We start from the raw sequence: 21,837 nt of genomic DNA, 5'->3' as shown, positions 1-21,837 counted from the left end.
TCCCTCCCTCCCTTCGTTCCTTCCTTTCCTTCCTTCCCCAAGGAAAGCGGCCCGAGCCCGCTTGCTTTCTTGCGGCGCTGCCTCGCAAGGCTGCGCTTTGCGTCTAAACTCTAAACCCTACGGTATCCTGTCCGCCGGTCAAACAAGGGGGCTGCTGTTCCCGAGCGCGCCCTCCTCCTCCTCCTGCAGAAACAGATGGAAGCAATAGAGAAGGCAGCGCTGAAGCTGCGGGAGGGGAAAGGGGGAGCCAAGGGCCGCGGGCAGTGGGAGTCCAGAAAGAAGTCGGGGGGGGGGGGGAAGGTGGAGATCTCTGCGGCTGGGCAGCGCCACAACCACGCGCGGGGTGTCCCCCTTTTACCCCCAACGTCAGGGATCCTGCATCCTGCACACTCTGGGGATGGGATGCCCGGCGGGTTTGGGGTAAGGATGCCCCGCGAGAGCATCCAGGATGGGGGGGGGGGGGATTTGCCAAAGACGCCGACAGGGCAGAAAGCTTCCCCGCGAAGGAACCTAAGCATCCCCCCCTCTTCCTCCACTGATACGGCGGGTGGGGAAAGGAAGGGAGGGGGGGCTGGGAATGGACCCGCGCTGCGGTCTTTCGGTTCTTCTCTCTCTCCTCTTGGGGTTTCAGCTGCGCCTCGGCTCTCTTTCCTGGAGCTCGAGTGCCCCCTTGGTCCCCAAAGCTGAACAGCTCCCAGGTGCAAGAAGTTGCGCGCGCTCCATGCCTCATTTCCTACAAACTAGACAGAAAATCAACAGCAGCTCCCCCCCGCACAGACACACATTGACTCCCGGGATCCCATCTAAATCGCCTTGACCCTCCCCCAATCCCCCCAATCCTCTCTTCCCTTCCCTTCCTTCCCTTTTCTGTTTTCTCTTCCCTTCCCTCTCCCCTTCCCTCCCTTCCCTTCCCTCTTCCCTCCCCTTTTCTCCCTCTTTTCTCTTTTCCCTTCCCTTCCCTCTTTTGTCTTCCCTTTCCCCTTCTCCCTTCCCTTCCCTTCCCTTCCCTTTTCTCTCCCTCTTCTCTTTTCCCTTCCCTCTTCTTCTTTCTCTTCCCTCTTCTCTCTTCGCTTCCCTTTCCTCTCCCCTTCCCTTCCCTCTCCCCTTCTCTCTTCTCTCTTCCCCCTTCTCTCCCTCTTCTCTTTTCCCTTCCCTTCCCTCTTCCTTTCCCTCTTCCCTCCCCTTCCCTTTTCTCTCCTTCTTCTCTTCTCTTTTCTCTTCCCTTCCCTCCCTCCCTTCCCTTCCCTCTTCTCTCTTCCCTTCCATTTCCTCTTCCCTTCCCTTCCCATTTCTCTTCCTCTTCTCTTTTCTCTTCCCTTCCCTCTTGCTTTCCTTCTTCCCTTCTCTTCCCTTCTCTTTCCTCGCCTCTGCAGCGCGACTTCCACACTCGCTTTGCGCCAGGACAAGAGCCAAAGCAGAGCCACCCACCCACCCACTGGGGACGCTTGTCTTCCGCGCCAATTCCTCTTCGGACGTTGGTCGGATGGCTGGTTACTACCGCAAAGCTGAAAAGAGGAACCCGAGTAAACAAGCCTTTCTCCTCCTTCCAGCCCCACCTGAGGCCAACGATGCCTCTCAGAGGTGAGGGTTGCAACTCCCAGAGTGCCCCGACCAGCAGAGCCAGGGGGAAACTGACAGTTGTAATGCAACAGTGGGCACCGGTGGCGGATTAAGGCTCGCTGGTGCCCTAAGGACTGACAAATCTTGGTGCCTCCTTCCTTTGTACATACTGTACAAATCTTCATTGGTTCTCCCCCCCTCTCCTTTATCTCTCAATTTTGTGGTGCCCCCTTTGGTCCCGGTGCCCTAAGCACGTGCTTAGTCTGCTTAATGGTTCATACACCACTGGTGGGCACCGATTTGGGGGAAGTCTCCTCTTTCGCTCTCCCCAGTTCTCCCGCCTAAGTCCCCCCCCCCAAGCCCAGGAACCACTGACAATATGGATCAAGCACCTCCAGAAATATCTCAAATCTGCGCAGGCGTGGCCCTCGCTTGGGGGGGGGGACATTGCTGAGATGGGGGTCAATTGCGGAAAAAAAGGGGGGAAGGGTCAGGAATCTGCTCACGCTTCAGCGCAAGGGACCCCTCCCCGTGCCCAGTGCGTGCCATATGGTCAACCTCTTCCCAGCATGAACACGAGTACCAACACACGCGCGCACGCCCCCCTCCCCACCCCCAGTTCGAAGACGGAGTTTGGAAAGTTTGGCCGACCCCCCTCCCCCACCCCCCCACCCCGCCAGTTTAAGAGCTGGGCGCGGGGAGCCTCGGGAGTCACATCAGCGCGAGAAGCTTTTATTCTGGAAGAGCGAGAGCTGGGCATGGGGCTTGAGAGAGAGGGGGGCAAGGACCATTTCCTGACAACTCTTTACTTGAAACCTGGGATTCGTTGGAGCAGGATGGAGCCTAGAATTGAAGCCGCTCCGGCCGTCGCTTTCTGAGGCCGTCGCAGAGAGGGGGAAAGCCGGAGAAAGGAGAAGCAGGGATTCCTTTCTTGGATTTTTAAAAATTATTTTACAAATTGCATCGATTTTGGCGGTTACGGATTATTAACCAAGATTCAGGAAGGTAATGCATTTGGGGGTGTTTTTTCCCCTTCCTTTCCCCCCTTCTTTTTTCTCTCTCCGTCGCGAATTCTTTTTTGAGTTGGAGTCCAGCAAAATATATATATACATACATACATACATATATAAATCTTTGGATGAGATCCTGGGGGAAAAATATTAAAAAGAGCACCCGGAATTCAGGCAGGGAGGTTTGGTGGCTTTCCATTCCGCCCCCCGACGTCCAGTTTTGACAATTCGAACTTTTGGGGGTAATCAGAAGGAAGCCTCCCCCCTGCTTCGATCTAGAGGGCTCTCTAGATCCCAGGAGAATCGACTTTCTACCAGGGAGATCCCCAGAGAGCCTGATCAGGAGGCGCCGCGAAACGAAAGGTGAAATAGCCAGAATCGTTCCTGCTGAGGGAGGAGGAGGAGGAGGGAAGGAATCGGGCCCCTCGTTGTCCCCCATCGCTCGGGGGTCGGGGGGTCGGGAAGATCGTGCGGGGCAGCCCCGAGGCTGCGATGGGAGCGACCGAGCGGGGCTACAAGGAGAGAGAGCGAGAGCCGCGGATCCGCCGCCGTGTTGCGCTTTTTCTGGCCCCGCTGCGCCTGTCTGTTGCCCGACGGCTCCTCCAGCGAAAGGGGCTCCGCTTGGAGTCGAGGGTCGCCCCGCAGGAGGCCCTGCGCCGGCTGGGGTCTGGAGGGAGGCTGAGGCGCTGGCGGAAAAGCCGTTGCCTGCTCGGGCTGCGCTAATGACAACCAGATTTGGCAGAGGGGCCGCGGCGCGGCATTCTTGCAGCTGGAGGCTGGGGAGGGGGGCGGCGGCGGGCGGGCCAGGGCGTGGGGGGGGAGGGCTGCAGTGCCTGCCCCAAACTGGAGGGAAGCCCCCCTCGGAGCGTCTCTCTCTCTCTCTCTTGCCAGAGGGCAACAGAGGGGAGGCAGATGAATCTCAAATGCGGGGAAGGCGCCGCGGGAGCTTGGCCGAGCGGTTTAGGCTCGTCGGTATCTAGGGAGGCCGTCGGGCTGAGCGGTCGGGATTCGGGAAGCAGCTCGCAGCTTTGAGGAAGGTAAGCAACGAAGGGAGGGGCTTTTCTCAAATCTTCCTTTCCTTCCTTCTTCCTTTCCTGCCCTCCCCGCCCATTTATTCCAACGTTCTTGTCCCCCCTTCAACCCCTCATCCTTGCCATTTCGAGCTTTGATCTTTCTCTCTTTCTCCCCCGTTCCTAACTCTTCAGAAGACGCCCCCAACCGCTCTCAGAGACCCGACCGACCTGGCCGAGGAAGAGGCAAGATACCCCCTCCCCCGTCTCCTCAACCCGGCCTTACGCCGAGGGTGAGGTTACAAGTCGGTGGACCAGAGAAACTGGCGGGACGCGGGGATGGGAAGCTGGAGGAGGAGGAGGCTGATTCTGAGAAAGGCAGAGGGGCGCCTCGGGGTGCAAACTCTTTGTCGACGCCGTCTGGCGGGAAGTCTTGGGGGGATCTAGTTGGGGATCCACGGTTGGCGTTGGAACGGGGTTACCCAGATTCAAAGGGCCTAATCCGGCGGCAGGAGCAGAGCTGCCTACTCTGGGTCGGCTCAGCGGGATCGGAAGAGGGCCGACGGCTGCCTCCAGCCGGCTTCCCACCCTCCACTTCGGTCCAGCAGAGGCGGGGCGGCGAGGATTGACCGGAGCACCGCCTGGGTTTCCAGCAGCCGAGTCGAGAAGCGGCTCCTCCGAACCGATCCTGCGGGAGAGGATCCCAAAACGCGGGGTAGGAGAGAAAAGTGACGCGGCTGGGATGCAGCCCCAAAAGTGAGATTGCGTCCTCGTAGGCAGCCTGGTCTCCGCACCAGCCTCCTCTCCGGGGCCCGTTGTGCCTACCTACCTACCTACCTACCTACCTACCTACCTACCTACCTACCTACCTACCTACCTACCTACCTACCTACCTACCTACCTACCTACCTACCTACCTACCTACCTATCTATCTATCTATCTATCTATCTATCTATCTATCTATCTATCTATCTATCTATCTATCATCATCTTGGAACTGACCACTGCCCGTCTTGGAAAGAGCTGCAACGCGTTTTCTTTGAATCCCCCAGGGGAGAGACGCTGCCCAAATCTCTCTTGGCATTTCTACCCCCTTCCCACCGCACAACAGAGGGCGCGGACCCCCGACGCCCCATTAGCCCCCGAATCCCGGCATCCTCTAGTCCACTCTTAGAGAAAACGTCCTGGAGGGGAATCTCGTTGCTCTTCTGGATCTCAGGAGCGGCGATTAAGACACCCCCCCTCCCCATTCCCCTGTGGGACACCCCACTCCTCTCCACGGGACTGAAAAGCGCCCCTTCCTCCAAAAAGGGCCAACAACCAGGGTGGGATCTTCGCCTCTTCACCCACGGTCCTGCTGGGGCAAAAGGAGTGTCTCCCCCTGGCCGAAAGGCTGAGCTGCAACGGCGAGGGGATGGAGGCTCGCAGCTCTTTCAGCCAGGCAAGCACCCGGGTGAGTTTGGCTGGGGTGGGTTGGGGGCGCATGTGAGCCCCGTCTATAGGGTGATGTGTCCTCGGTTGTGGCTGCATCTCGGCAGGGTGTGTGTGTGTGTGTTACGCTGTAGTCTGCAGCTGGGCGAAGCCAGAGTCGGTTTCTGTGCCGTGCGGGAAGGAGGGAAGGGAAGGGAGTGTCCCAGATGTTTTGATTTTGCAATCCTGGCCAGGTTTCCCAAAGGCACTTTGGGAATTATTTAAAGGGAAAGGGGAGAGGGAGAGATCGGAATAAGTCATTATTTGCTTTTTAAGAGTTCGTTTCTCGGTCCTTTTTTTTTACAACCCGCTCTGGGAGTGGAAAGAGACGCCTGGACTTATTGCAAAAATGGGTTTCAGAAGCCAAGTGTAGGAGCCCAATTGTAGAGGAGGACTAACGGAAACGACGATTTCAGAGCGGTGGGTGGTAGGAACCAACACGTAGGGCCGCGTCCTTGTTTTTGCTGGGGACGAGGCAAGGAAAGCCACGCCGGTGAGGTGTGGCCTGCCTCGACTCGCTCCCTCTGCCAGCCTGTCTTTCTCCAAATATTTGAAAACGGGAAAGCTGACTCTCAGAAATGAATCCCCTTCAAAACTCCGGTCCTGAATCCGGAGCCGACGCAGCACGAGCTTAACAAGTAACAGAGTTGGAAGGGACCTTGGAGGCTCACGGCAGGAGACCTATACCAGGGATTCGAACCGCCGACCTTTCTGATAGACAAGCTCAGCATCTTAGCCACGGAGCCCCCTAGGTGGTGGGAAGAGGCGGCGTTTTGATCCGGATTCATTCCCTTGGGAAAGGCAATGCCCCGTAACGATTTTCCAGCCTGCACCCAACACGGAGAATAATTGGACTCTTTTCAATCTCTTCGGATGGAGAACTGGGCCTCTTGGAAATCTTCGCTTGGGTTGGTCCTTCTCTCCAAGTTTGCTTTGCCTCCGGATCTTGGCGAGTCCCAGAGAGAAGTCAAACGGCGTCATCGAAACGTCTGAAGGGCTGGCCGAGGCTACCGCGGGTGGTTACCAATAGCTTGGCACCCATTCGTCATAGTTTCCCCTCGAATAGAACGCGTTGACGCGGCGGCAATTTTCTCTTCTCTTCTCTTCTCTTCTCTTCTCTTCTCTTCTCTTCTCTTCTCTTCTCTTCTCTTCTCTTCTCTTCTCTTCTCTTCTCTTCTCTTCTCCTCTCCTCTCCTCTCCTTTCCTCCCCTCCTCTCCTCTTCTCTCCTCTCTTCTGTTTCCTGTCTTCTATCCTCTTTCTTCTCATCTCTCCTCTCCTCTCTTCTTTCCTTTCCTCCTCTCCTCTCTCCCCCCCTCTTCTGTTCTCTTCTCTCTCCTCATCTCTCCTCCTCTCCTCTCTTCTGTTTCCTCTCTCCTTCTCTTCTCTAAGATGGAAAAGCGCCTGCAACGGGGCAGCAAAAGAGCCCGGTAGATTCCGTGGCAAAATAAAATGCCAAGGAAGATGAACAGCCACAGGGGCCGGGGGTGAGGCTGGGTGGGTAGAAGAAGGATTGGGGATTCCCCGCCCCTTAATGGGGTAGCACTGGGCGAGGGGGGGGAACATGGGTTGGTTCCCCAGCTGCCAGAAATGTAGGCGCGTTAAGAGGAAGGACCCGAGATTTCTGGAGGTTTTGCTGAGATGGTTGTGTGATGTGGCGGGGCGGATAATCTGGATCTTGCCAGAGACTTGGAGTAAATTAGAAGAGCTCGGTCAGGGCAGTTTTTCGCCTTTGCGGTCCTCTGCTGCCCTCAAGCGACGGTTGTTGGGAATGGCGGGTCCATTGCATCCTGACAGTGGAAGGAGAATCATATGGCTATCGGAATTCCTTAGCCAAATGGGTCTACATTTTGATTTCGGGTCTCCTTTGCTTTCTTAAAAAAAAAAAAACCGGTTCAGAATCTCAGGAGCTTTGTTTTACGAGGGTTAGATCGACCGACGTGTATTGTTTTAGAAATGAAAAATTAGGATTGTTAAGAGTATTTATTTGACCCTGCAGAAGTGTTTCTGGGACCACACTTTGAAAACTGCTGCAGTCGTGAATCTGCCTTGTTTAAGCACACTGGCTTACACACACTCACTGCTTGCTGGCTGGGGAATGCTGGGAGTTGAAGTCCACACATCTTTAAATTGCCACATTTGAAACCATGTTGTTAGTCGTGAAGTCGTGTCTGACCCATCCCGACCCCATGGACAATGTTCCTCCAGGCTTTCCTGTCCTCTACCAACCTCTGGAGTCCATTTAAGCTCATGCTGACTGCTTCAGTGACTCCATCCAGCCACATTATTTTCTGTCGTCCATTCTTCTTTTGCCCTCAATCTTTCCTAGCATGAGGCTCTTCTCCAGGGAGTCCTTCCTTCTTATTAGTTGGCCAAAGTATTTGAGTTTCCTCTTCAGGATCTCGCCTTCTAAAGAGCAGTCAGGATTGATCTCCTCTAGGACTGACCGGTTTGATCGCCTTGCAGTCCAAGGGACTCGCAGGAGTCTTCTCCAGCACCAGAGTTCAAAGGCCTCCATTCTTTGGTGCTCAGCCTTTCTTATGGTCCAAATTTCACAGCCATACATTGCAACTGGGAAAAACATAGCCTTCACTATACGCACTTTTGTTGGCAGGGTGATGTCTCTGCTTTTTAGTCTGCTGTCTAAATCACTACACAGGCAAAGAGTTCATATTTTTTTCCTCATAGCTCTTTGCTAGTGGTTGCATGCATTTCTGCAGGCCAGATATGGCAATAACAGGTACCGTATGCCTCGACTTGCAACAATCCCTTTAGTGACTGTTCAACATTACAACGGCACTGAAAAAGGGGACTTATGACCATTTCCCACACTCATGACCGTTGCAACATCCACATGATCTACATTTGAATGCTTGACAGCTTTTTGCGCCTTGTGGTTCTCTGGGTTTTGTAGTTCAGTTGCATTAATGACGGTTGCAGTGTCTTGGGGTCATGGGATTCCCCTTTGCGACCTTCTAATAAGCAAAGTCAATGGGAAAGCCAGATTCCCTGAACAACTGTGTTTACTGTTAACTACTGCAATGGTTCACTTAACGATAGCGGCAAGGAAAGTCGCAAAATGGGACAAAACTCGAATGTCTTGCTTAGCAACCAAAATTTTGGACTCAGTTGTGGTCGTAAGTCGACACAATGTCAATGTCAAAGTCAATGGGGAAGCCAAATTCACTTAACAACCGTGTTACTAACTTAACAATGGCAGTGATTCACTGGACAAATGTGGCAAGAAACGTCATAAAATGGGGAAAAATATAGTTTGTTTGCTACAAATGGTGGGAAAACTAGTTACCCCACTTGTATAGCTAAATGTCTGTAGAGATTCTCGGTCATCCAGGACATGATTGTCCCAAAGGTGCTTTTTTCAAGAGACAACTGGACTTTCTGTTTTTTTCTTTTGAAGACGTTTCGCTTCTCATCCAAGAAGCTTCTTCCGCTCTGACTGGATGGTGGCAAATGGAAGGATTTATACTTCTTGCAAACAGCTGGTCATTTGCATCCTTTTTTATTTCCCCCCCCCCTAAGGTTTTTTATTTTTTAATACAAATTATACATATTATAGCAGGGGTGTCCAAACTTGGGAACTTTAAGACTTGTGGACTTCAACTCTCAGAATTCCCCAGCCAGCATGGCTGGCTGGGGAATTCTGGGAGTTGAAGTCCACAAGTCTTAAAGTTCCCAAGTTTGGACACCCCTGTATTATAGGAACAAAGAGTTGTCCGAGTCTTTTCTTTTACCTCCTCTCAATTATATTACACTTTTTACACCATAGTTTTGTTTTCACTTTCAGCCAACTTATTCTCTTCCATTATTTTCCATCTTTATATTTATTTTTTCTTAATACATAGACAATATCTTCAATTGCTCTTCAAAGTTACACCACATTTTCATTTCTTATTTTCCCCATTGGTATATTTTGCTATAAACAGCATGCATCCTCTAATTCAATTTAAGCACAGAGAGCATTTCTTTCAATTTTTTTCTACCATTAACAATATACTATCATTTCTTTATTTCTTAATTAGTTATGTAACAATAACAATCTTACTACTATTCTCTTTAGTTTACTAATGTAACTCTTTTTCCCTTTCTTCCTCTTTTAACCATTTTCTCTTGGGCTCCCCAAAACCCCAGTTTTAATTCTTTTCCTACTTCTCCTCCTTTCCCCTAATTTCTTGTTTTTCTTTTCCCTATTTTTTTGGTTATTGTATCTTTTCTTTAGAGTGTTTACTTTTATTATTCTAGTATCTTTCCCCAGGTTTTGCATCCTTTTCGAAGGTCATTGAAGCACTTGGAGATTTATCTGTGTCCTTACGGTCACCTGAGGCATATTCCTGTAATCTGCATTTCCTCCCCCCCTCTGGAAATCCATTCCTATTCAAAGGGAGTTCATCCCAAATTGTATAGCTAAAATCTGTAGAGATTCTCAAAAAATTGCAGATTATAGGAACCAGGGGCAGTACTCAGGTGACCCCGAGGACACAGATAAACTTCCAAATGCTTCAACGATCCTCTAAAAGGATGCAAATGACCAGCTCTCTGCAAGGAATATAATAAATCCTTCCATTCCTCACCATCCAGTCAGAATTGAAGAAAGATGAGAAGTGAAAGAAAGTCCAGTTGCCTCCTGAAAAAGTACCTTTGGGATAGTTACCTCACTAAAAATGAAAAAAGTTTGTGTTTGTATTTATTAGTTTGTCAAACATATACAAGATACTGTAGTAGTTATAAATATAAACATGGATATGAATGAAAGAAATGAATACAAATAAATGGGGACAGTAGGACAGGGACGGTAGGCACGCTGGTGCGCTTATGCATGCCTCCTTTATGGTCCTCTTAGGAGTGGGGCGAGACAATTTAAGGTTGAAGCTGTGAGGGTTAGAGGATGTAACAACGGAGACGGGTAGAGCATTCCAGGCGTTGACCACTCTGTTGCTGAAGTCGTATTTTCTGCAATCGAGTTTGGAGCGGTTTACTTTGAGTTTGTATCGATTGTTTGCCTGTGTATTATTGTGGTTGAAGCCGAAGAAGTCGTTGACAGGTAGGATGTTGTAGCAGACAATTTTGTGTAATGTGCTTAGGTTGGACCGTAGGCAACACAGTTCCAGATTGACCAAGCCCAAAATGTCAAGCCTGGTGGCCTAAGTGATTCCGTTGTGAGCAGAGGAGTGGAGTGCTCTTCTTGTGAAATACCTCTGGACACACTCAATTATATTAACGTCTGATATACAGTGTGGATTCCAGGCAGATGAGCTGTATTAAGTTTCCTCTTAAGTTCCAGTTATACTAATGTTGTTCTACAGCTAAAGGATTGTGCCACCAAGAAATACGAATGACTTCCATTTTAAAGTTGCAGTTTTCTAGCACATATTGTGTAGATAATCTGGAACCACTTAAAAACCTACCGCTACTTCTAGACAAAACTTTCAGTTAGTAATTCCCTTCTTTTCTATGGCTCAACACTGCCATCTGTTGGAATAAATGCACGCACATCAAACTGGAGAAACTATGCATAACGGGTTCTTCTTAATAAAACTCCAGAGGGCGGATAGAAGGGTGATGTTATTGGGAAGGAGAAATATGTTTTATTCATTATTCATTGCAGTTTTTTATAAGCACCCATCATCCTCAATCTTAGTTTGTTCTTTTTTCCCCTTCCCAAGTCAATTTTTTGACCAATAACACATCACATTGATAATGTTACTGTTAGAAGACAGCAAATAGATCAGAGGTGGTTTTCAGCCAGTTCTTACTGGTTCAAGTGAATGGTAGTGGTGGCGGCTGGACGCTCCACCCACCTGCCCCAACATAATGCACGACCTTCTGCGCATGTGAGCGCTCTCACATTTCCAAACTGGTGACAAAGGTAAGTGAATCCCACCACTGGAATAGATATACAGGTAGTCTCGGTTTATGACAAGAATTGGGAGTGGAATTTCTGTTGTAAATCATTGCGGTTGTAAGTTGAGACAGACCCGGTTTTTATAACACGTTTTAGGCTGCGTTAAGTGAATCCAGCTTTCCCAACGTATTGGTTGTTGTTGCTTTTTGCTGTAAATTGGCAAAAAAAGGTTGCAAATGGTGATCAGGTGACTGTAGGATACTACAACAGGTTGTAAATATGACCTACTTGCAAAGCACCTGAATTGAGTGACCACAAGGGTAGTATAATGGTTGCAAGTGCAATTAGTAAGTTACATTTTCTCAGGCCGCCGTCACTTTAAACTGTCGTTAAACGAATGGTTGTATGTTGAGGACTGCTTGTAATGTACTAATGGATTAAAGAGATGGATCTCCTGGAAAAAAAAAACCCAACCATCAATGCTTTTGAGTGGCCAATTCTACGTTCCAATCCTGTTGAGTTTGATGGATTTCATTTCAAAAAAGGTTGCACAGAACGGCAGCTCACTTGTGAGTCAGTATTTCTTTGTGAATATAAGTGTGTAAGAAAAACGCAAGAGGGGTTATGGTTTCTATTCTAAGAAATTAAAGAATGGCTGCTGTGGATTTATTTATTTTTAATGTTAATATTTAGATGTCGACTTGTTCATTTTTAGCAAGACTGGGCATATAGTGAATGAAATCTATGCTTCGTGGACAACCCATAATGAATGCAACTAATAAGAAATATCACTTATACGTTATAGATGATATAGATATAGATACAGATACTGTACATTATAAATGTATCTATATAGAAGATTCAGTTTTGGTCGCCACAATGTAAAAAAGATGTGGAGACTCTAGAACGAGTGCAGAGAAGAGCAACAAAGATGATTAGGGGACTGGAGGGTAAAACATATGAAGAACGGTTGCAGGAACTGGGTATGTCTAGTTTAATGAAAAGAAGGACTAGGGGAGACATGATAGCAGTGTTTCAATATCTCAGGGGTTGCCACAAAGAAGAGGGAGCCAAGCTATTCTCCAAGGCACCTGAGGGTAGAACAAGAAGCAATGGGTGGAAACTAATCAAGGAGAGAAGAAAGTTGGAAGTTGGAACATTGGAAGTTTTTAAGAAGATGTTGGATATTCATTGGTCTGAAGTGGTGTGTAGGGTTTCCTAGAAGAGTCCAACCCTTCCAAGGCCCCTCCCAACTCAGTTATTTTATTCTGTTCTATACAATATAAATGATATACATATAGATATATGCATATCATTTATACATATAGATTTCTATTATAGAAAGGTATGAAGAAGAAAAACATTGATTAGGATCTATCATTATAATGAATATAATTGGAAAGGCACATACAGCCCTTTATTAGATTAGGACTAAATTATCTCAGTGACCTTAAGCCAGCATTTATCAACCTTGGAAACTTGAAGACTTTATGGACCTGGATTCCCAAAATTTCCCAACAAAGCATGCTGGGTGGGGAATTCTGGGAGTTGAAATCTACGCAATTTGAAGTTGCCAAGTTGAGAAATGCTGGCCTAAGCTATTGTATTTTTCAGAGTATAAGACATATCAAGGGTTTGAAGAGGCAAATTTTTTGCCTCTGCAAACCTCCCCAAAATGACCTGTTTTTTTTGCAAAAACAGGCCAGTTTTTTGTCAAAAAAAAAAGGGCATGGATAGCTTTTAGGAGGCTTAAGGAGTACTCCTGGGGGGGGGGGGAATTAGGCAAAAAAACAGCCCGTTTTTTGCTCATTTCTGCCCTCCCCAAACCCCCCCCCCGCCGGAGCACTCTGGAAGCCTCCTAAAGGCTCTGCACGGTCATTTTGGTGAAAGGGGCAGAGTTTCGGGAGGCAAAAATGCTGTATTCAGTGTATAAGATACACCCAGTTTTTCAGCCTCTTTTTTGAGGGAAAAAGGTGCGTCTTATACTCTGAAAAATACGGTGTTTGGTGCAAATATGATCTTAAAATGCAAAAAAGAGGACCAAAACAAAGTGAACCCCACTACAAGTAATCAAGTTCCAAAAAAAATTCTTTGAAAGCTTTTGTTATTTTCCTTCTCTCTAAAATAAAAGCCAATCTCTTTCCTGTATCATAAACATTCCTCTTTGGAGAAATTTGTAGATTCCCTTTCCCCAAAAATGTGGGATCTTGAATAAGGGATTCCAATAAAGAGGCATTACAAACCAATGGGACCCAGTCTGGGCTGCTCAAAATTTCAGCAATTTGCTCCAATATACTCTTGTTCTGAGGATTATTAAGTTAACTATTACCGTTAAGGGATGCGGTGGCTGAGTGGCTAAGACGCTAAGCTTGTCTATCAGAAAGGTTGGCAGTTCGGCGGTTTGAATCCCTAGCGCCGCATAATGGAGTGAGCTCCCGCTATTTGTCCCAGCTTCTGCCAACCTAGCAGGTCAAAAGCATGTAAAAATACAAGTAGAAAAATAGGGACCACCTTTGGTGGGAAGGTAACAGCGTTCCTTGCGCCTTCGGTGTTGAGTCATGCCAGCCACATGACCACGGAGACGTCTTCGGACAGCGCTGGCTCTTTGGCTTTGAAACAGAGATGAGCACCGCCCCCTAGAGTCAGGAACGACTAGCACATATGTGTGAGAAGAACCTTTACCTTTACTGTTGTTCTGCTTTTTTCCCTCTTTTTAAAATATGTATAAATGGTCAAGTTGTTGGTGAATTAGCCTTGAAAGTTCATAGTGGCGGATATGTTGCTGTCAGTATCTTTGTACTGATAGACTGAAGATCAGAAAGAGATTATACGATAAACACAGGTAGTCCTCGACTTACGACCAGAGTTGAGCCCAAAATTTCTATTGCTACGTGAGATATTTCTTAAGTGAGTTTTGCCCCATTTTACAATCTTTCTTCGCCACAGTTGTTAAGCGAATCACTGCGGTTGTTAACTTAGTAACACAGTTGTTAAGTGAATCTGGCTTCCCCTCTGAATACTTGCTGCATACTGCAACCGTCATAAATATGAGTCAGTTGCCAAGCATCAGAATTTGGATCACATTTATCAAGGGGGATACTTCAATGGTTGTAAGTGTGAAAAATGGTCATTAATCACTTGTTTCAGTGCTGCCGTAACTTTAAACGGTCACTAAATGAGCTGTTGTAAATCGAGGACTATCTATACTGTATTCTTTCTTGCTTTCTAGCACAAGGCCATTTCTTTCTTTTTAATCACTCAGACTGCTTTCCCCCTGTCATCCAAACGTTGCTTCTCTTGATTTCTACTTTTTAAAATTGACTTGGGGATTCTCAAGGTACTTACCTGGCTAGCTTCTTTCACTGAATTCTCCCTGTTAAGAAAACTTGAATGAATGAATGAGCTGGGAGAGACCTTGGGGGTCTTCTAGTCCAGCCTCCTGCTCAAGCAGGAGAACTTATACTATTTCAGATAAATGACTTTCTAGACTCTTCTTAAAAATATCCAATGATGGAGTTCCCACAATTTCTGGAGGCGAGCTTTTCCACTGGTTAATTTTCCTCACTGTTAGGAATAGAATGGAATAGAATGGAAAAGAAAGAATAGAATAAAATAGAATAGAATAACAGAGTTGGAAGGGATCTTGGAGGTCCTCTAGTCCAACCTCTTGCTCTAGTAGGAAACCCTATACCACTTCAGACAAATGGTTATCCAATCTCTTCTTAAAAAGAAGTCTTCCAGTGTTTTAAGAACTTCTGGAGGCAAGTTGTTCCACCGATGAATTGTTCTAACTGTCAGGAAATCTCTCCTTACTTCTAAGTTGCTTCTCTCCTTGATTAGTTTCCCCCCATTGCTTCTTGTTCTACCCTCAGGTGCTTTGGAAAATATTTTGACACCTTCTTCTTGGAGGCAGCCCCTGAGATATTGGAAGACTGCTATCATGTCTCCCCTAGTCCTTCTTTTCATTATACTAGACATACCCAGTTCCTGCAACCGTTCTTCATATGTTTTAGTCTCCAGTCCCCTAATCATCTTTGTTGCTCTTCTCTGCCCTCTTTCTAGAGTCTCCACATCTTTTCTACCTCGTGGCAACCAAAACTGGATGCAGTATTCCAAGTGTGACCTTACCAAGGCATTATAAAGCGGCATCAACACTCCACCTGATCTTGATTCTATCCCTCTGTTAATGCAGCCTAGGAAGTTTATCCTTTATTCTAGGTTGCTTCTCTCTTTGATTAGTTTCCAACTATTGTTTCTTTTCTTGCTCTCTGGTGCTTTGTAGACTAATTTGACCCCCCTTTTCTTTGTAGCAGCCCCTCAAATACTGGAACACTCCTATCACGTCATCCCTCGTTCTCCTTTTCTTTAGACCAGCCAGACTCAAATCCCGCAGCCGTTCGTCATAATGTTTTGATCTCCAGGCCTTTGGTCATCTTTAGCTGCTCATCTCTGAATCTGGAACCTAGCTTGCAATTATAGAGGGAACAGCAGCTAGAAGAAACAAATCCAAGATGAGCCCAGGAATTCCTCGGAAAGGCATACGCAGCAGCGAGGATTTCTTTATCTAGAAAAAATAAGGGGTAGAACTGTGATAAAAAAAAGTGGGGGTGAAGAAGGAGGCTGGAAGGGAAGATGACTTTGATGTGCAAGAGCCTGCTTATCAGTGGGGAGGCACTTTTACATAAACACAGGGCTATTATTGCTAATTGAAAAACCCAGGCAAATGACTTGTTTCTGGAAGAATGCCATCTGTTGAGGGTTGCTTTTTTTTTTTGCCAGTGCCTGTTTGCTGATCTTTTGTCAGGCAGGCCTGGTGGTGGATTGGAGGTCAGTGATTCATCCCCCCACTCCACTTGTTAAAAACCCAGCACCGCCGCCGTTGAGATCCTGCCAGCCCACCGGTCAGTAAATCACTCCTGATCTGGCGGTCGACCGATTGAAGACTCCAGATTGCTCTGCTTTTATAACTTTGCAAGACTCTGTGGCCCGCTTAGGATAGTCTTGTCCTTGCGGCTGCGGCTGCAGCTTCAGCCAAAGATGGTAACAGGGAAATACGTTAGTGCAGATTTCTCAATCCGGTTTGAATGAAAAATGCCAGCATTGCTAGTGCTTAAAAATATATGTTTGGTGGGCATCTCTATGAAAATGTAGGCAGCAATTCTCTGGAGATATATTTGGAGCGTGCAGGATTTCCTTTGTATGCGGTGTTATTGAAAAGTAGATTGACAATGGATTCTAAATGCAGGTACGACCACAGTTCATCCCAAACGTTATGTTGCTAAGTGAGAAAGTTGTTAAGTGAGGTTTTTCCCCATTGAACGATGTTTCTGGCCATCTTGGTTAACTGAATCACCGCAGAGGTTGAATTAGTAGTGAATTGGGATTCCCCACTGACTTTGCTTGTCAGAAGGTCGCAAAAGGGGATCACATGACTCCAGGACCGTCACAAATATGAGTCAGTTGCCAAGCATCTGAATATTACAATCTCCTCCTCCTCCTCCTCCTTTTCTACATTCTACAGCATGGAGAATTCTGGGAGTTGAAGTCCACAGGTCTTAAAGTTGTCAAGTTTGAAGACCCCTTCTTTAGAAAGTGTTAAATCATCCTCCCAGAGTCAGAGGAGCAGCTCAAAAGCCTTAGAAAGAAATGGTGTCAATTAAAAACAAACAAATATATACTTTCAGGACTGCCATGTTTCAGCCCAGTAGATTTAATTGTTACTTTAGCAGCTGCTATTTCAGTAAAATTAAAAATATGACTATATGTGTATATATTATAGAATACAATAGAATAGAATTCTTTATTGGCCAAGTGTGATTGGACACACAAGGAATTTGTCTTTGGTGCATATGTTCTCAGTGTACATAAAAGAAAAGATACATTCGTCACGAATCATAAGAGACAACACTTAATGATAGCCATAGGGTACAAGTAAGCAATCAAATCATACTAGGAAACTATCAATATAAATCGTAAGGATACAAGCAACAAAGTTGCAGGCATAAATGGGAGGAGATGGGTGATAGGAATGATGAGAAGACTAATAGTAATAGTAATGCAGACTTAGTAAATAGTTTGACAGTGTTGAGGGAATTATTTGTTTAGCATTCTTCGGCATTCAGGAAAAAAACTGTCCTTGCATATAGATGTTCTGGTGTGAAGTGCCCTATTGTGTCGTTTTGAGGGTAGAAGTTGAAACAATTTATGTCCAGGATGCGAGAGGTCTGTAGATATTTTCACAGCCCTCTTTTTGACTCGTGCAGTTTACAGGTCCTCCATGGAAGGCAGGGTTGTGGTAATTGTTTTTTTCTGCAGTTCTGATTATCCTCTGAATTCTGTGTCTGTCTTGTTGGGTTACAAAACCAAACCAGATAGTTATAGAGGTGCAGATGACAGACTCAATAATTCCTCTGTAGAACTATATCAGCAGCTAAAGAGTTTTAGACAAACTAAATACTTAGTTATGTTTGAAGTAGAACTTTAAGATTTGAAACACGTAGACTTGAGCCTTCTCTTTCACCATTAGCAGATCATGGAAAGTTGTGTGACAGAAGTTTGTCTTCTGCCAGCTTGAATTCTGCATTCCGTTTCTCTTTCTTTCAAGATTAATCTCGGCTTTCTGTGCAGAGGTTTAAGCAATGTTACATCTTTTGAACACTGAAGGTTGTTTCATCCTAGATTTTCACCTCTGAAGTAAGCTAGGTTAGATCAACGCAAGGGCGGTGTTTATTTTTTTTTAATCAATTTTTACAAGACATTCCTGTATCTCGAAGATGAGGTTTTCATTAGTAACCGAAGACATCTGGAGAAGAGGATCACCAAATGGCGTTGAGTTTGAGAGACGTTAATCTCGGAATCTCTCCCACTCTTTTTTAAAAAAAGATCTTTTCCTACTTGATGTAGGGATGAAGGCGCATGTTTCTAGAGCTGCATTTTCTCTTTCGTGAAGATGTTGATTCAGACACGGGAGTTTGGAATTTGAAAAGGCGTTTGCATCGTACTCTTCATGATGTTGACTCAATTGTCATGCTATCCTGATCTGATTGAGTGTCCATTGTTTTCTACAACTTAGAGCAGGTGTGTCCAGCAGCTGGCTGGGGAATTCTGGGAGTTGAAGTTCACAAGTCTTAAAGTTCCCAAGTTTGGACACCCCTGACTTAGAGAGTATTGGCAGCAGAAATCATTTTTATGTGTGATAAATTTATGTGGCATCCTGAAACATGGGGTCTTTATGCTAATGCAATATCCAGAATGATGATGTGGTTAAGTTGGTCTGAATCTTTGAGACACTCCCTGGGCCATAGCATGCCAGTTCCCTGTTCTCCAATGTCTCCTGGAGTTGGCCCAGGTACAGGTAGTCCTTGACCACAGTTGAGCCCCAAAATGTATGTTGCTAACCGAGACATTGGTTAAGTGAGCTTTACCCTGTTTTACGACTTTTCTTGCTCTGCTTTATTATTTATTTAGAAAATTTATCTTGCCGCCCAGAGGCAGCTTACAAGGATATAAAAACACCGTTAAAAAAAAAGAAATAAAAACAATAAGAAAAATAATCTATCTATATAAAAATGGCTCTGTGGGTCAGTCAGGGTGGATTGCTGCCAGTGTTACTGCCGGTCCATTTTGCGCTTTTAACAATGTCGAGGATAACTTGTAGATATTTTCAACATGCATTGCAGATGTGCCTTATCTGTTTATATATATATAATGATTATTTTTTTTTACTTTTGTATTCTGTTTTCAGTTGACCTCTGCTATGGGTCCTTCCGGAAAAGAATTATTGATCTTGGGCTACCTCCTGGCAGGTAAGAAGTTGCCTTCAATGGAATATTTTTGCCACCTTTAGCATTTGTCAGATAGCCTCTTTGGTTAAAATCCACCCTGCTTAAGCCTGGAACAAGCAGCCCGATTACCATATTTTTCAGAATATAAGACGCACCGGAGTATAAGACGCACCAGAGTATAAGACGCACCAAGATTTTGAAGAGGCAAATTTTTTAAAAAGGTTTTGCACTCTGCAGACCTCCCCAAAACAGCCCGTTTTTCATGAAAATGTATTTTTTTAAAGGGCATGAATAGCCTTTAGGAGGCTTGTAGAGTGCTCCTGGGGCTGGGGGGAGGGCAAAAGTGAGCAAAAAATGGCCCGTTTTTTGCTCATTTTTGCCCTCCTCAGCCCCCAGGAGCACTCTGAAAGCCTCCTAAAGGCTATGCATGGCCATTTTGATGAAGGAGGAGGGGTTTCGGGAGGGAAAAAATGCTGTATTCAGTGTATAAGACACACACAGATTTTCAGCCTCTTTTTTAGTTTAGTTTAGTTTATTTGGATTTATATGCCGCCCTTCTCCAAAGGACTCAGGGCGGCGTACAACATTAAAAACACACATCACAAAAGTTAAAAAAAAGATTAAACCCAATTCCAAAAAGACCAAACCATTTTTTTTAAAAAAAGAAACAGTACATTTAAAATAAATTAACATTAACATTAACATTAACATTAACATTAACATTAACAGGCCAGGCCGGCTTGCTGGAAAAGCCAACTTTTTAGGGCGCGTCGGAAGGACCGGAGGTCAGGGATTATGCGGAGCTCCGGGGGCAGCTCATTCCAGAGGGAAGGCGCTCCCACAGAGAAGGCTCTCCCCCTGGGGGTCACCATCCGACACTGCTTGGCCGACGGCACCCTGAGGAGGCCAACTCTGTGGGATCGTACTGGACGGTGGAGGCTACTGGTGGCAGTAGGTGGTCTCGCAGGTACCCTGGGCCTAAGCCATGGAGCGCTTTAAAGGTCATAATTAATACCTTGAATCGCACCCGGAAAACAACCGGCAACCAGTGCAGGCCGCCTAAAAGGGGTGTGACATGGGAGCACCTAGGTACCCCCATGACAACCCGCGCGGCCGCATTCTGGACCAGCTGAAGCCTCCGGGTGCTCTTCAAGGGCAGCCCCATGTAGAGAGCATTGCAGTAGTCCAGGCGAGAAAGGACGAGGGCATGAGTGACTGTGCACAGAGCATCCCGATCCAGGAAGGGGCGCAACTGGCGTACCAGGCGAACCTGGTGAAAGGCCCCCCTGGTCACGGCCGTCAGGTGTTCTTCTAAACTAAGCCGCGTATCCAGGAGGACTCCCAGATTGCGAGCCTTCTCTGAGGGGGCTAAAATTTCTCCCCCTGTCATCAAAGATGGAACAAGAGTTACAAATCGGGATGCCGGGAACCACAGCCACTCAGTCTTGGAGGGATTGAGCTTGAGCCTGTTCCTCCCCATCCAGATCCACACAGCCTCCAGGCATCGGGACATCACGTCGAGGGCATCGTTTGGGTGGTTTGGGGTAGAGATGAAAAGTTGGGTATCATCAGCATATTGATGATACCGTATCCCAAAACCACGGATGATCTCGCCCAGCGGTTTCATGTATATGTTGAACAGGAGGGGTGAGAGAACCGACCCCTGGGGCACCCCACAAGTGACGCGCCTGGGGGTCGATCTCTGCCCTCCAGTCAACACAAACTGTGACCGATCCGACAGGTAGGAGGAGAACCACCGTAAAACGGTGAGGGAAAAAGGTGCGTCTTATACTCCGAAAAATACGGTACTTTCTCCAGGTATTTTAGATCTCCTTTGCCAGCCTTTCCAGTCGATGGGGAGTTGCAAGAAGTGGCCTGCATTACAGAATTCTAGCCTGTTGCTTGAGCAAACACATTCAATTCACTTCACTCTCATTTTCATAGGCCAGTTCTGGTCCCAGAAACAGCATCAGAAATATATTTTATCTCCTGGCATTGCGTGGAGAGAGAAAAAAAGCTGCTTTGATTTCTCTCATCGTGCCTCATTTCTCTTCCCAGAAGGGAGATCATGGGTGCAAATTGTTAGATATTAGCATATATCGCAGCAAGTCTCCTCTCTGGTCCGCCGCTACGGCGGGAAACAGGTATCGCTCTGATTGGTCGAGAGGCGTACCCGATTCCTATAAAAGGGGAACCCTCCGTCCACAGGGCAAGCTGGATCACTACTACTACTAATAAAGAGCTGATAAGTCACTACGTGTCCGCAGTCTGTTCTCTCGTTGCCCGAATCTAACATTGGCGATGAAGGTGGGATCGAGAGACAGATAGGACGAAGAGAGCTACTTCAGAATCTCAGGATTCGATCCAGCCCAGGAATTCGGCAGAAATTCCGGCAGCCATCTCAGGTCACCGCAGCGCGGCAAATTCAAACGAAGAGAAGATGGCGATGCACACTCCACCCGCTCCATTCGACCCAACGAACGACGAATGGGAGGCTTTCATGATTCGTTTCGAGTGTTTTCTCGAAGCAAACGAATACACGGGGATAACAGATGCCCGAAAGAAAAACATTTTCCTCGGCTACTGTGGGCGAGAAGTCTTCAACACGGCCAGAGACCTCACCACGCCTACTCCAATACAAGCGGTATCATGGACGGCGTTGCAACAGACTCTACAGACTCATTACGCGCCAAAACCTTCCCGCCATGTTTGCCGCCAGGAATTCAACACGCGGAACCAGAAGGCGGGAGAGTCAATCAACCAATATGTTGCAGCCCTACGTAAAGCATCAACTAACTGCGAGTTCAGGGATCTGGACGAGCATATCCTGGCACAATTTGTTTGTGGGTTAAGAGACATTTCGCTACAAAAAAGGCTGTTGGCAAACCCAAATTTAACCCTACAAATAGCGCTAAACGAAGCAAGGGCATCCGAGTCAGCGGAAAGATCATCGGAAAGCATACAACACGGATTCAAAATAAGCCAGCCAGCACCCAGACAAACCAGAGTCCACTACGAGGACACCAACCCCGACTACGAGGATCCCGAGTTCGAGGACAGTCACCTGATGCGGAGCAGTCACATGAGGCCTGGGGGGAGACCCGGATTCCGCTTGCCGCCCAGCGCAAGCTGCGGAGGGAATCA

General features: G+C 47.0%; 1 protein-coding gene across 2 annotated transcripts in view; it reads left to right on the top strand.

Moving 5' to 3' along the window:
- The first annotated feature begins 2,378 nt into the window (after positions 1-2,378).
- PDGFRA (platelet derived growth factor receptor alpha) overlaps positions 2,379-21,837 on the top strand; it is a 69,397-nt gene continuing 49,938 nt past the window's right edge. Inside the window, exons 1-2 of one of the 2 annotated variants that reach the window (XM_081959288.1) lie at positions 2,379-2,565; positions 18,654-18,714. In XM_081959288.1, coding sequence (XP_081815414.1) covers positions 18,666-18,714 — 49 coding nt within the window. In that variant the 5' untranslated portion in view covers positions 2,379-2,565; positions 18,654-18,665. Of the gene's footprint in view, positions 2,566-3,591; positions 3,608-18,653; positions 18,715-21,837 lie in introns of those variants that run through there. The other variant, XM_081959289.1, reaches the window with a different exon arrangement.

The sequence above is a fragment of the Natrix helvetica genome, assembly GCF_964273705.1.
Source record: "Natrix helvetica genome assembly, chromosome: 7".
Taxonomy (NCBI): domain Eukaryota; kingdom Metazoa; phylum Chordata; class Lepidosauria; order Squamata; family Natricidae; genus Natrix; species Natrix helvetica.
Note: the sequence above shows the minus strand (reverse complement) of the source record. Positions and strands in the feature narration are given on the sequence as shown.